Source organism: Salvia hispanica, chromosome 4 (assembly GCF_029641045.1).
Source record: "Salvia hispanica isolate PSC_SH4W2 chromosome 4, Shi_PSC_v1, whole genome shotgun sequence".
Lineage (NCBI taxonomy): Eukaryota > Viridiplantae > Streptophyta > Magnoliopsida > Lamiales > Lamiaceae > Salvia > Salvia hispanica.
The window spans coordinates 10,671,296-10,684,580 of record NC_142695.1 but is presented as its reverse complement, the minus strand read 5'-3'; the positions used below and the strand labels follow the sequence as shown (position 1 = coordinate 10,684,580).

Sequence of the window (13,285 nt, the reverse complement as noted above, 5' to 3'; positions counted from 1 at the left end):
TTTGTATCTCTATTATTTTACCAATTTTGCATTAAAACTCATCCAATTTTCAAAGTTTATATTTTTGAGATAGAGGGGTAATTTTTTAATTATCACATTTATATACTCCCTCCATCCTAGTTGAGGCATTTTTTGGGAGCAGGATTTATTAAATTGATGTGTTAAAAGTTACCACCTCTGTCCACCAAAATTTGTCCTACTTTGATCCGGCATGAGTTTTAAGAAATGTAATGGTAAGTGAGTTGAAAAAGTTAGTGGATTATGGGTACTATTTTTATATATTGGTTTTATAATAAAATGTGAGTAGAAATGAATTAGTGAAATATGAGGTCCACTACCAAAAATGGTAAAAGTGAAATGGGACAAATTTTGGGGGACGGACAGAAATGAAAAAATGAGACAAATTTTGGTGGACGGAGGTAGTAAAATGGAGAGAGTAAAGTAAGAGAGATAAAGAGTGAATAAAATATATGTGAGATATGAAAAAGTTTTTGCCAAATAAAAAAATAACCCAACTATTTTGGGACAATCCAAAAAAAAGAATACGCTCAACTAACTTTAGACAAAAGTAGTGCAAAATATCATCTTTTAGATTCAATGGCATTCGATTTTTTGTTTGATTCATTTTTTTTAAAGATTGATTTTTTGTGTGATTCAGTTTTTGGTAAAAATCGAATAGCAAAACAGAAAGGTCACTCTTATAGTTACAATGAGGGAGAGCATTTACAAAAGTCAAAACCCATCTCACAACATATCCCCAATTTCCTCGTACCATAGTGATCCTCCTATTCAACGACTTCGACCATTTCCGAGCACCTCATAGTATTTTCGGGGCGTCTGAAGATTCGATCATTTCTCTACGATTTCTCTTGCACTGCTCCTTCCAACGGGTTTCGAAAATTGAACTATATGAGATCTAATCTCCTGTTGTTCCTCAGTAGCTCAGTGGTAGAGCGGTCGGCTGTTAACCGATTGGTCGTAGGTTCGAATCCTACTTGGGGAGATTTGATTCAGAACGAAAGGGCTAAAAGAATGCCTAAGTTTTTTTTCTTTCATTTGCCTAATTGAAGAAAATTTTTACGAATAGATCCTTCTAATGATAAATGAAGGATGGACACTTTTACTCATAGAAAATGGTATCAATCCACCATTGCATATTGGTACTTATCGAGTATAGAATAAATCTGCTTCTCTTTGTTCTTAAGAACATAATTCTTCTATTATTACGAATAGAATATAGCCCGCGTTGAATGCTGGGCCGCTGGTTGAAGATAAAAGTACATCGAACCCATATGAAGTTTTTCCATGAGCCGACCGCTGACATCCGCCGCAGGATAAACCACCGCCTCTCATGCCCCCGACTGATTCTACCGGCCTATGGTAGAATCAGTCGGGGGCATGAGAGGCGGAGCAGCCTATCTCACTATCTTTATAATCATTGTAATTGTTAAACAAATATAAAATAACAAAAATCAAATAAATAAATAAAAACATAGAAAAACATTTAAAAATAATAATAAATAAATAAATTGAAATGAGATTGGTGCACACAATATGACGCTGATCTCTCTCCGGCTATGCCCACTCCTCTTGCAACCACTGATGATCGGCTCTCCGTCTGCAGTAGGAGCTGATCGAAGGGCGGCCAATCGGCTCCCCCTACTGCGAAGGCTCTAAAAGCTTGCCCATTAATTATCAAAGGATTCTAACTTGTTAATATGTTGTGCAATCACTGAATTTGCTCAACTAAATATATAAAAAAAAAAAAAGAAAGAAAAAAAGAAAAAGAAAAACCAAATACAACCTAGATAAAAAAACGCATTTTGATTGCATGTATTGGTGTATAAATATACAATTGTTGTACGATGAATATGATATCTGCACATAGCAATTTGCAGAAGAGCTAAAAAGCAGGAGATTCCGTCAAAAACTATGCATCTTTTCCAACTCTTTCAAAATGTAGACGAACTCAACGAAGGTTCTCCAAAATGATTAGCTTATCGCTCTCATTGAGAAACAACGCTACATATAAAAAAAGGGAATATTGAGACTAAAATGAAACTGGCACCAAAATCAGTTTTGTGGTACCATACAAGAAAATTCGATGCTAATCCGATGGAGAGTCCTTGCTAGGTAAAGTACTGATCATACCATTGGCATACCACTTTGAGAAACCTTCTTCGAGAGCCTCTCTCATCCAGACATGTCTGCAGCATCCAGTGGCTTCAGGGATGCTCAGCCATCTTCTTTCCCGGTGGCTTTTCTCTGGCCAAAACTCGAGTTCCTCCTTCACATGCAAAGCATACATGGCAGCTCTGCATAAACCTTGCGGGCTACACGCGTCTTGGAGGGTTTTGCTCTTGAAAGGATAGCATCCCAGATAATGCTGGTGACAAAAGAATCAAATTAATTTTAAATGAGTTACAGGTTTTGATGTTCACCCAAGCATGAAGTATACTAGCCTCAATAATTAGTACTATTGTACTACCTTATAACATAAACTAGCACCTGATTATTTGACTAGAACATGAGCTTTGGCATATGTTACATATGATCAACAAATTCACATCAACATAAATCGCAGCCAAAAGGGAGGGTCCAGATTTCTTAGTCAGATAGATATGGGGAGTGTCCAGAAAAGACTGGTGAAACCTTTTGGAAAATACACGTGTCTCTTGATTTATGATTCACTTGGATAAGATGAATTAATGGCAATAAAATGATTATTCATGTTTGGTATGGATAAAGAAGTATATCATATAATGTGTTGCGTTACAAACGATGTCGATTTAATACCTCCATGAAACGAGGTAGGTAAGATAAACCACTAAGCAGCAAAACTGAACCTAAGCAAAAAGAAGGAGAAGTGTTCTTTCTTACCACTAAATCGCCTCTTACTCCAGCCTCTTCCATGGCTTCCCTTTCTGCTGCCTCCTCAGACGTCTCATCATTCTCCCATCCACCCTAGGAAAAAGATCAACACCGACATGCAAGAAAGTGTGGTGTCAAGCATACAAGAGAAAGTACACAAAAGATCCACAGGATCCATAATTAACTTCAATTATGCTACAGGATCCATGGTTTCCTTGGATGACGACATGACAAGTATTTCATCTATTCAATTAACCATTCTCAGTCTGATGTACTAGGACTGTAGAAAATAATCAGTGCATAGTGTGAACTTGAAAAAAAATCCAAAAAAATTTGCTAGTACCATCACATGCTGGAAGAGATAAAGTGAAATGAAGTACATCTACTATGGGTCAAGGGATTGAAATGTGCTCTAACCAGTCCGAAATCAGATGCGACAGCCAAGACCACATGCAAAACCGAAAATGCTATAGTTCATTTGAATTGAGGAAGAGTATAAAAACAAATATTAACTCATCAAAAAGCTCATCCATGATATACACCACAAAGCTCAAAACAACTAGAGAAATATAAATTCAAAAGGATTACAAAAGAGAAGGGGAAAAGGAAACATGTGAATAGTTACAAGTCTCCTTGCATCATTCTCATCCACATTTCACAAGTCAGTGCTGCGCAACTCTTTACACAACCCTAAGGTTCAAGTCCGAAAAAGGGCCGCAGCAGTCTCTCTTATGCCAACTCCAGATTGTCTAATTATCTACTAATACTAATAACATATTTTCAACAACACAGAGTATGGAGATGCTTACAAGAATGCTTCAAGTGAAATGACAGACAATACCAACTAAAATTTTCAGTAACAGTACAGTTAAAACTTTACATTTTGTTAGATTAGATAAAGATGATCTACAGACTGCTTGGTTGATGTACTTCCACTTATCTGAAAATGCATATGCGACAAGTCTCACCTTTGGAAACAAAAGACCAGGTCCACTAGTTGAATTGATCATCAGCACCTCTACTACCTTCTCAGGTGAATTATCACCATCTTCTGAATTCCTGAATTTGAAGGGAATACACCTGGAAAGCAATCTTACTAATTAAAACAGATGATGTATGATTGATTATACAAATCAAGTTATCAGAAATGATGAATCAACTGGAGATTCCTATACCTTCACTGGCATACAAGAAGGCATCTATAAATAAGTGAAAACAAGCACATCACATTGAAGTAATCATAACTTCTATTTTCATATAAACTAGAGAAACCTAAATTTTATCTTCCCTGTCTTGGAACTGCACCACTTTCTCTACACTAACATGAACTCAATTCAACCACTCTTATCTAACAAAAGGTACAGAAAGAATGAATATCACACCAATTTTTTGTGCCTTTCTTCCTCAACAATAATATCAATAACAAATTCTGCTCACTCGAACAAGCATACACCATTACAAATCCGCAGAAAAAATATCCAAATTTTCCGTTGGATTCTCCTAATTAAACAAAGCCCACAAACCCAAACCCCCATGACTACCAAATGAACCTCAAACTCTAAAATTCCTATCAACCACATTCCAAACACCTACACGTATCCAAACAACACCAAAAAAAACGAGCTTTAAATTCCCCACGGTACCCTAAATCAAACTAAATTCCTCATGCAACCAAAAGCACATCAATAAACACACATGCATGTAGACGTCGATACGCCACAAAAATGAACAAGAATAACAAAATTACCCAGCAATGAGGCGGTAACCACCCTCGTAGCGCTGCTGCTGCCGTCCAGTCCGCGCTACCAATTCAGACATTTATCCCAAAAATGGAACAGAAATCTAGGCTATATATATAGAAATCAGAATATGGCTTTCGGATTTACGAAAACGAAGTATCCATTTGCAAAGAAGGAATCCCTCAATTTCTCGGGAACGGAAGAGAAAAATTAAAATCTTTGAATGGTGGGAGCGCAACGAGAAAATCGGAGCATGTTTTAGGGGTAAAGAATTTGCAAATCCGCAGTCAATTTTGGTGCAATCGTTTTTGGAAGGTCGGTTAAATAGTGGCTGCGTTACCCTTTAAAATTTACTCCTCCTTCACTCCATATTCATCAAATTCACAATGCTGCCCTCTCGATCTCCAAAGTATCAATTCATATGGAACACATTAAAATATTTAAGTGTATAATTTTATTTATAAATTATACAGATACGAAATTTAATTTTAATATTATTTCAGATAATGTTTTAGATAAATATTAATTCTTTTTTATTTAAACCTAATATTTTTATGTACTCCTATAATAAAAAGATTTTATTTCAAATGTTCGTATGTTCTAAATTTTTTTATCTTTTCAATTTTTAGTTTTCTTCATATGTAGGAGTATATACAATTTAGAATTTTGAAATAATTTTATATTATATCATAATTTAAAAATTTTGAATTTTTTAATTCTAATCAATTTGAACTTTACAATTCATTAATTTGAATATTAGAGATCTGTAATGCCATCTAAAATTGTGATTTTAGGGAATTACGGAAAGTATCAGATCATCTGTCAATTCTGCTTTACTTTATTAAAATTCTCTTATATTTTTATTTTCGTCCATCTCATAAAGTCTGTCATATTCTTAGCAGTAATTCTTGTTTGAGTTGATTTTCATTAATTTAAAAATTGTTCACGAACATAATCATCTTTACCTTATAGATTTACCAGAATTTGTGAACCATAATTCATTTTCATTGCAATTGTCATCTACATAAGTAAACATTTATTAGTGCATATATATGTCTGTGTGTGCTGCAAAAATCACACCATAGGCCCCCATCTATCTCTGTTCTTGATGCAACACGGCACTATATGTGCTTGTAAAAATACACAGCATTATATGTGCTTGTGAAAATTATTATCTCAAACTAGTATACCAAAGTCAATCCTCAATGGGATTGTGACAAGAAACTACTAAAATACTAGTATAATGCATCTGGGCAGCAAGCAAGCTTCAATTAATAATTATCTGCAATTCCTGCTAGAGAAGAATATGTCCCAAGAGTTGCACTTATCACACCGAATACCACTATGCTCAAGCTCGTTATCACCTGTGCTCTCGTCGCTTTCTTCCCCATTATTTTCACGAAGCATAAAGCTGGCATTATAACCGCCTGCAAAAAGTAGTGTAATTACTTTAACCAAACAACTAAACTAAACTATAACAAGTGTAATGTAGTGTTGCACTAATGCTTGTGCCAACACAAACATGTTTACATCATTACCTAAAACCTTCTTATTTTTCTATCATCATGCTTTCCAAGTGGAGATAAAGACACAAGCATTATGTCATCATTCTAGGCCATCTTGATTGATGATCCATGAAGATCGATACGAAGTAGTATTAATGTTGTGAGAAATATAAAGCATAGAAGACGTCACAAATTATGGAATCGCTAAAAGGATGAATGATTTTATTATTATGGAATCGCTAAGGATGAATGATTTTATTATTAAGGTTTAAAATACAACACTCACCACAAGTATGCTGAGGAGAGAGCCAATTAAAGCCATCACAAGACCTGCAGATTGTAAGAACAAACCAAAACTTCAATCCATATTCTGAATGTTGTCAAAACCATCAAATAAGTTTGATCATCAACATGTGAACATCATGGACCCTTAATCCTTATGACCAAATTTTTTTCAAAAATTGCAGTTCTAAAAAAATATAATCAGATCTTTGTATTGCATACCAAAGAAAGGAAGAACGAAGGCGAAGCAAACAGTGGAGAGGACGAGTACTGTTCTCAGAAGAATATAGAACCAGTAACTGTCAGAGATCCTCGGGGGAAGCAGCTCCTCTATGCCTCTCGCCAAAGGATTCATCAACAAGGCGTATGTGCACAGTATTAAGGAAGCCAACAGGATTTTAAATCAATTCGAATATTGCCATGTTTAAATGATAAAATAAATAAAAATCAAAGGATATTTGGTAAAAGGGTTTATGATCTGCAAAGAATAGACCAGATTTGTATAAGTAACTTGACCAAATTTTCATAGTCATTAACTAAGACAAAATGCAAAATCTAGATATCTACCGTTGTCCATATTGCAATTTTTGAAAGGATTGAATCAGGTGGCATGTTGAGAGTTATCTGAGACAGTGTGCTCTGTCCGAACATAAGATAACCCACAACAGCAACACCACCGTATAGCAGAAAGCATATCAGAAAGCTGCACGACAAAGAGAAACAGGGTCAGTTCATAGAAATACTACTGAATTTGCAAGGTTTGAAAAGGTCAGAATATGTCTACCATATTATTAGTGCTTTTGTGAACTTTGTTTTGTCAGCCATTGATTGATATATATTTGGGAATACGGAGTGCCCCGAGTAGCAGAATCCATACACACCAATTGCAAACGGGATCCCTTTCAAATTCACCAGTTCTCCAGTATGATCAAAGCCAATACCACCAAAACTTCCAAGGAAAACCAAGCAGACAACAATGACTACAGTTGCAAGAACACCACAAGCTACACAAAAACAAGAAATATTAATGGATTCTCATAAGTCATAAACAACGGTAGACAATGAATCAGAAATCATTTGGCACCTGAAAGAACTGATATCACTCGAAGATCCCTCAACCAAACAGTTGGCAGAACGATAAGAGCTGAAACAATACCAAACAAGTGAACTGAGTCGAGATTAAGGCTTCCCAACTGCAAACTTGCTCCAGGAAATATGCTGGTTATGTTGTCTCCTTCTAAAATGATAAACTCTATACAATATGACTGCAGTTACGGGGAAATAGTTAAAGGAATATGCTTTGCCAGATAAAAACGGATAGCATTGAACATAGAATTTGATTACGCTTGACTTACATATAGTTCAGCATACAGCACGATCTGCATTAAGATGCATATGAGGCGTAAGTATCAACTGGTTGAGGCTTATATATATTAAACCTCCTAGAAAGAATTAAATTTCATTACTAATAATATCATTTAGCACTATAAATCATTATATACGTATGTAAGAAGAAATTTTACAGAAGCAATAAGAAAAAGATTGGATTAACAATATAGATCAAGAAGAGATGTTGAAGTTAGAGATCAACTCCATTGCTGCTCAAAATGGTTAAGTCTTGTGGTGTTGAAGGAATATGCATCAAACAGGGAAGAAGAATCTTTATCGATAATCACATGAAATGATTGATCAAAAAGCAATATTCTAGCATAACAAGAGTTGTTATAGATGATGTGTAATGTAATATATGTGAAGTACCGAGATGAAAAGCCGCCCATATTTGCCAAATGCTGCTTCTCCGATATCTGGGTAACTTATGATGCCTTCCCTGCTCTCAAAGCAGCATCTCATAAGAGAAGCTGTATAACAACAGATAACAGCAAAGAGGGCCAGGACTAGCAAGCTACTCCAGCCGGCTTCTCTCACTGTGTACGGAGTCGAGAGTAGTCCAACCCCAGCCAGAACATTTACCCCTGCACCAGAACAGCATCAGTAACTGCTTAAGAGAGCTTCACACACCAAAGTCGAACAATGAAGGGAAAGAAATAAAAAGTAAGGCCAATCTTGTGAGTTTCTATCAAACTTCAAAATGTCAGCTATAATATCTAGAAATCATTCATTATTATGAAAAAATGGTACAATTTCTTTTAGTATACACCCAAGAAACTGTAGTTTCTTCAGGAGATATCACAAATCAACAAAATAGCTGCTAATGTTCTACTCCATGCTTGATCATATTTCCTACCATTAAAGATAGTCTGAGAAAAGCTGCACCCCCGACCGATCGGAAGCTCTCCAGTAAGTTGCTCGTACAATGAAGCCCTTTGTGACAATGATAACCCTGCCACAGAGATGCTCTCTGGGTCGTATTTCTCATCAACTGATTCTTCTTTTGATAGCAAACTTCTTCTTGCATCAGACTGCATGAAGTCATTGTTGTTCACTTCAGAAAACGAATATCTAGAGCTCGAACGATGCTTCAAGGTGCCAAAACTTGGGGATACGGAAATTGAGTAAGCGTCAGCTGTCTCCCTGCACACACACACACACACACACACAAAACAATCAAAAAATCAAATAAAGAAGAAGAAGGGCAGCTATTACACTGGCAAGTCAGTTGCTTATTAGTAAGCAATGGGGCCAAAAACAAGCAAAACCCTTCATCCATTATCCACATTATAGTTGCAGTAACCCAAATCATTCCTTTAGACCTCAAGTCAGCCTATTATATAAAGGGCAGTGAATTTTCACAAAGCAACACAACTCGGATAAACAGAATAACACATTCAATCAAATTCTTAACCGGAAATGTAATCGAGTTATTGAAGATTGCAAAATACACATACCTATCAAATTAGGAGAACATGCAATACAGAGGACCAATCACTAGTTTGTGCTTAAAAGTTCAAAATACATCTTAAATCAACTGCCTCACATTCACGAGAATCAACCAAATATTGCTAATATGGAAAATCAAGAAGCTAAAATTTCAGTAACTAAAACTAATTGTAGCCCTAACTCACATATAACTTCGAGGCCATTGCTGAGAAGTGAAGGGCGAAGAACTTTTGACATCAGCATCACCATCGGCATCGTCTACATCGCTGCAGCTCCCGGCATCAAACTTGTTGTCATTCTCTTCAGCGTCATCAATATCATCCAACAAGTATTCCGACGAATCTTCAGCTTGGTTTGACATGTTTCTTTGCCGTTCAACAGAGTAAAAATTCAATCTTTAAGCAGAATGTGAATAGTTGCATGAGGCAATGACAAATTGACAACTGAGAAGCAATATATATAAGGGATTGGGAGGGGTGATTCTAGATAGTGGTGATTCATCAAGTCGATAAAATTTACAGGTTTGTTCAAGCTGGATGACTTGATATAGAAATTAAATTTAAAATAGTAAACCATGTGATTATGTGTTGTGAATTTTTAGATGGATAGACAGCACACTATCACAAAAATGATTTGTCGAGACAAAAGATGATACGTTTATTTTTTCTTTATTTTTTCTTTATTTTTTCTTTGTACTGTAGTAGGATTTGATTAGAGTGTTTTGTCGCATTTTATGATTCATGTGCATCATTTATATCATTTCGACAGATGGAATACCATACGAATACGATAGTAACCAAAAATATATTAAAGTTTCAAAGGGTGCGTTAAATTGCTTCAAATGTTATCAATTACCATCATTTTTATAATAAAATAATCATTAAAATTGACACGATTCTTAACATAAATATCTTAAGTTTGTTAGGGAGGATTTTCATTTTTAAGGGCATAGTGATTTGAATAATTGAATTGAAGTTTATTTTTAATTTAGACATGAGTATAATCATTTTGTGTAGTAATACTTTTGGTTTTTAATTTTTACTTGTGGTGTTTGAATTGATAATATGCTATTTATAGTCCTTAATAACACATGTTTGGTTAGTTATATAAAGCCACATTATAATAAGAAATTCTAAAACTATCATTTGACTTTTTCTATATTTCCAAGACTAGGGACTATATTAGTAATTTCAGTTAATTTAAGATTGAAACAATGTTGCATAGATTATTATCACTGAATTTTTCATGATAATAAAACAATCATTCCCAACTTTAATTCAATGGACCCTTGCCCATTATTAGAAAATTTAACTAACAAATCAATTGAGCCATTAAATACACTCTAAATATCCCTATCTACCAATTCAAATATACCCTAAGGAGTAGAGAATTAAATTATTCCCATGTCATTTGCACATGTATCAATAATATAAAAATTTAAGGGAGTGGTGAAAAATATAGCTCTATCTTTTGTTATAAGTAATTTCATGCCTTTGTGATGGACATTTTGTTTATCTACATTATGTTCATTACAGGAAGGAGGTAGTCCATCATATTTAAACAAAATATTCATTACATGCACATGAAATTTCTATAATTATGAATTTTGAAAAAAGATATATTTTGATTTTAATCAGTCCCCATAAAAACAATGTGTGAAAAAAAGAGACGAAAGAGATAAGATTTAGTAACAAAATTAGAGTATTTGTGTTTGTGTAAAACAATCCGTAAAAGACATAAGATATGAAAGAAAAATTAGAGTATTTGTGTGCGAGTTGTGATTGAGTTTGTTAGAGAAAAATTAATAGCTAAATTGTTGTGTAAGAAGATGCATTGCATTTGACATACTATCTAGCCGGAAATTGGAGTATTTTGTGCTTGTGTTTGTTACAGAAAAATTAATAGCTAAACGGTAGTATAAAAGGTGCATTGCATTTTAAATAATATCCAACTGATTTAATAGGTAACTGTAGTGTAATAAGATGCATTGTATTTTGAAGAACATCCAACCTAGGGGTGTCGAAACGGGTACCCGCGGGTACCCAAACTCGATTTTGCGGGTATCCATACCTGAAAACTTCAATATTATACTACCAAATCCGACCTGTATAGTTAAACGGGTAACCCATACCCGCATCGGGTATCCCAAACCCGTAGTTGCGGGTACCCAAACCCGTAGGCATAATTTGAATTGTGTATTATGGAGTACTATAATTCAATGGTATTATACTTTTTAGTTTTCGCTTATCATTAATGCTAGTCATCTAATACAATAATTTTATGTGCATGTTTGAAATTTTAGAATGAATTTTGGGATTGTTGCTAGTTGCTACACTTTGATTTTAGACTTGTATTTTTTTTTTTACTTTGTTGTATTTGCATAACTTTTAACTATGCACAAATATGTTAATTTCTCATCTCTTAAATATAATATGATTATGTATGAAATATAATGCAAATCCAAATTTCAAATAAGCAAATATGATAGAAACATCAAGCATGTCCAAAATTAAATCACCATTCAAAAGTTTAATATAAAATAAAAAATAATTCACTTTCATAAAAAGTCCAATATAAATAACTTCAACTAAAAGTGTAAAATATTTTAAAACTCTAATCTAAAGACACTAAACTAATAAAAATTTTACTTTCACCAAATAATTGGAGATAAAGTATATCATTGGGGAGTATATATAGATTTGAAACTAATTAACTAAAATAAAGTATTTGAAAACCTTAATTCTAAAAATAACAGGTATTATTGGGTCTAGCAGGTATACCCGTGCGGGTAGCGGGTATACCCATACCCGCAAAAATTTAAAACAAACTACCTGATCCCGCCCCGTTTCCCATTGTCGTCGGGTAGTGGATACCCGCTACCCGCCGGGTAGCGGGTCGGGTTCAGGGTTTCCCGATACCCGCTACCTGTTTCGACACTAATAAAGTACTTTTTTTTTTATTCCAGCTTGTATTATTGTTGACGTCAAAATTTTGACGTCAACAATAATACAAGCTGAAAAGTACTTTATTTTAAAAAATACTTTTTTAAAAAGTATTTTTTTATTCCAGCTTGTATTTATCGGGTAGCGGGTCTGATACAATAAAGTACTTTTTTTGTTGACGTAAAAATAATTTAACGGGTAGCAAGTACTTTTTAAAAAAGTACTTTATTGTATCGGACCCTCAACCCGGGTCGCGGGCATCGGGTATCGGGTACTTTATTGTTGACATCAAAAAAATACTTTTTTTTATAAGAAAAATAATATTATTGTTGACGTAAAAATAATAAGTAAAGTACTTTTTTTATACCAGCTTGTATTATTGTTGCCGCCAAAAAAAAAAAAAGTAGTTAAATATTATTTTAAAAATCAAGTCGAACTTTTCTTATTATAAAAAAAATACTTTTCTTATATTATTGTTGACTTTTCTTATTATAAAAAGTACATTTCTTATATTTAGCGGGTAGCTTGTATTATTGTTGACGTGAAAATAATTTAAAAAGTACTTTATTGTATCGGACCCTCGACTCGGGTATCGGGTACTTTATTGTTGACATCAAAAAAGTACTTTTTTTTATAAGAAAAATAATATTATTGTTGACGTCAAAAAAAAAAGAAAAGTACCTTTTATTATTCCAGCTTATATTATTGTTGACGTCAAAAATAAAAAAAAAAAGTAGTAAAATATTATTTTAAAAATCAAGTCGAACTTTTCTTATTATAAAAAAATACTTTTCTTATATTATTGTTGACTTTTCTTATTATAAAAAGTACTTTTCTTATATTTAGCGGGTAGTTTGTATTATTGTTGACGTGAAAATAATTTAAAAAGTACTTTATTGTATTGGACCCTCGACTCGGGTATCGGGTATCGGGTACTTTATTGTTGACATCAAAAAAGTACTTTTTTTATAAGAAAAATAATATTATTGTTGACGTAAAAATAATAAGAAAAGTACTTTTTATTATTCCAGCTTATATTATTGTTGACGTCAAAAATAAAAAAAAAAAGTAGTAAAATATTATTTTAAAAATCAAGTCGAACTTTTCT

The 13,285-nt window shown here is 33.8% G+C and overlaps 2 protein-coding genes and 1 non-coding gene across 3 annotated transcripts; 1 reads left to right on the top strand and 2 right to left on the bottom strand.

The window, feature by feature from the left end:
- The first annotated feature begins 931 nt into the window (after positions 1–931).
- On the top strand, positions 932–1,003 carry TRNAN-GUU (transfer RNA asparagine (anticodon GUU)). Its single transcript has one exon. It is a non-coding gene; the product is annotated as a tRNA-Asn (tRNA).
- Positions 1,004–1,809: 806 nt separating this feature from the next.
- Positions 1,810–4,994, bottom strand: LOC125191742 (nudix hydrolase 16, mitochondrial-like). Its single transcript, XM_089069967.1, has 4 exons — positions 4,619–4,994; positions 3,840–3,951; positions 2,881–2,964; positions 1,810–2,386 (listed from the first exon to the last, which is right to left on the bottom strand). Exons 1-4 carry the CDS (start codon positions 4,687–4,689, stop codon positions 2,108–2,110), a joined length of 546 nt encoding a protein of 181 aa, XP_088926093.1. The 5' UTR covers positions 4,690–4,994; the 3' UTR covers positions 1,810–2,107.
- Positions 4,995–5,631: 637 nt separating this feature from the next.
- On the bottom strand, positions 5,632–9,821 carry LOC125197371 (amino acid transporter AVT1A). Its single transcript, XM_048096107.2, has 11 exons — positions 9,421–9,821; positions 8,643–8,929; positions 8,156–8,370; positions 7,753–7,776; positions 7,482–7,662; positions 7,182–7,401; positions 6,965–7,100; positions 6,856–6,875; positions 6,620–6,765; positions 6,402–6,445; positions 5,632–6,037 (listed from the first exon to the last, which is right to left on the bottom strand). The coding sequence occupies exons 1-11, from the start codon at positions 9,594–9,596 to the stop codon at positions 5,882–5,884; spliced, it is 1,605 nt and encodes a 534-aa protein (XP_047952064.1). The 5' UTR covers positions 9,597–9,821; the 3' UTR covers positions 5,632–5,881.
- Positions 9,822–13,285: the final 3,464 nt, after the last annotated feature.

Bases quoted from the DNA above. Each gene is read 5' to 3' on its own strand.
- LOC125191742 (XM_089069967.1), bottom strand. From the start codon at position 4,689: ATGTCTGAATTGGTAGCGCGGACTGGACGGCAGCAGCAGCGCTACGAG. The intron at 3,952-4,618 runs GTAATTTTGTTA...ATTGCTTTCCAG, and splicing joins GGTTACCGCCTCATTGCTGG to GTGTATTCCCTTCAAATTCA. The intron at 2,965-3,839 runs GTGAGACTTGTC...TCTTTTTCCTAG, and splicing joins CTGGTCTTTTGTTTCCAAAG to GGTGGATGGGAGAATGATGA.
- LOC125197371 (XM_048096107.2), bottom strand. From the start codon at position 9,596: ATGTCAAACCAAGCTGAAGATTCGTCGGAATACTTGTTGGATGATATT. The intron at 7,777-8,155 runs GTACTTCACATA...ATCTTAATGCAG, and splicing joins ATGGGCGGCTTTTCATCTCG to ATCGTGCTGTATGCTGAACT. The intron at 7,402-7,481 runs GTGCCAAATGAT...GTTTTTGTGTAG, and splicing joins AGTGATATCAGTTCTTTCAG to CTTGTGGTGTTCTTGCAACT.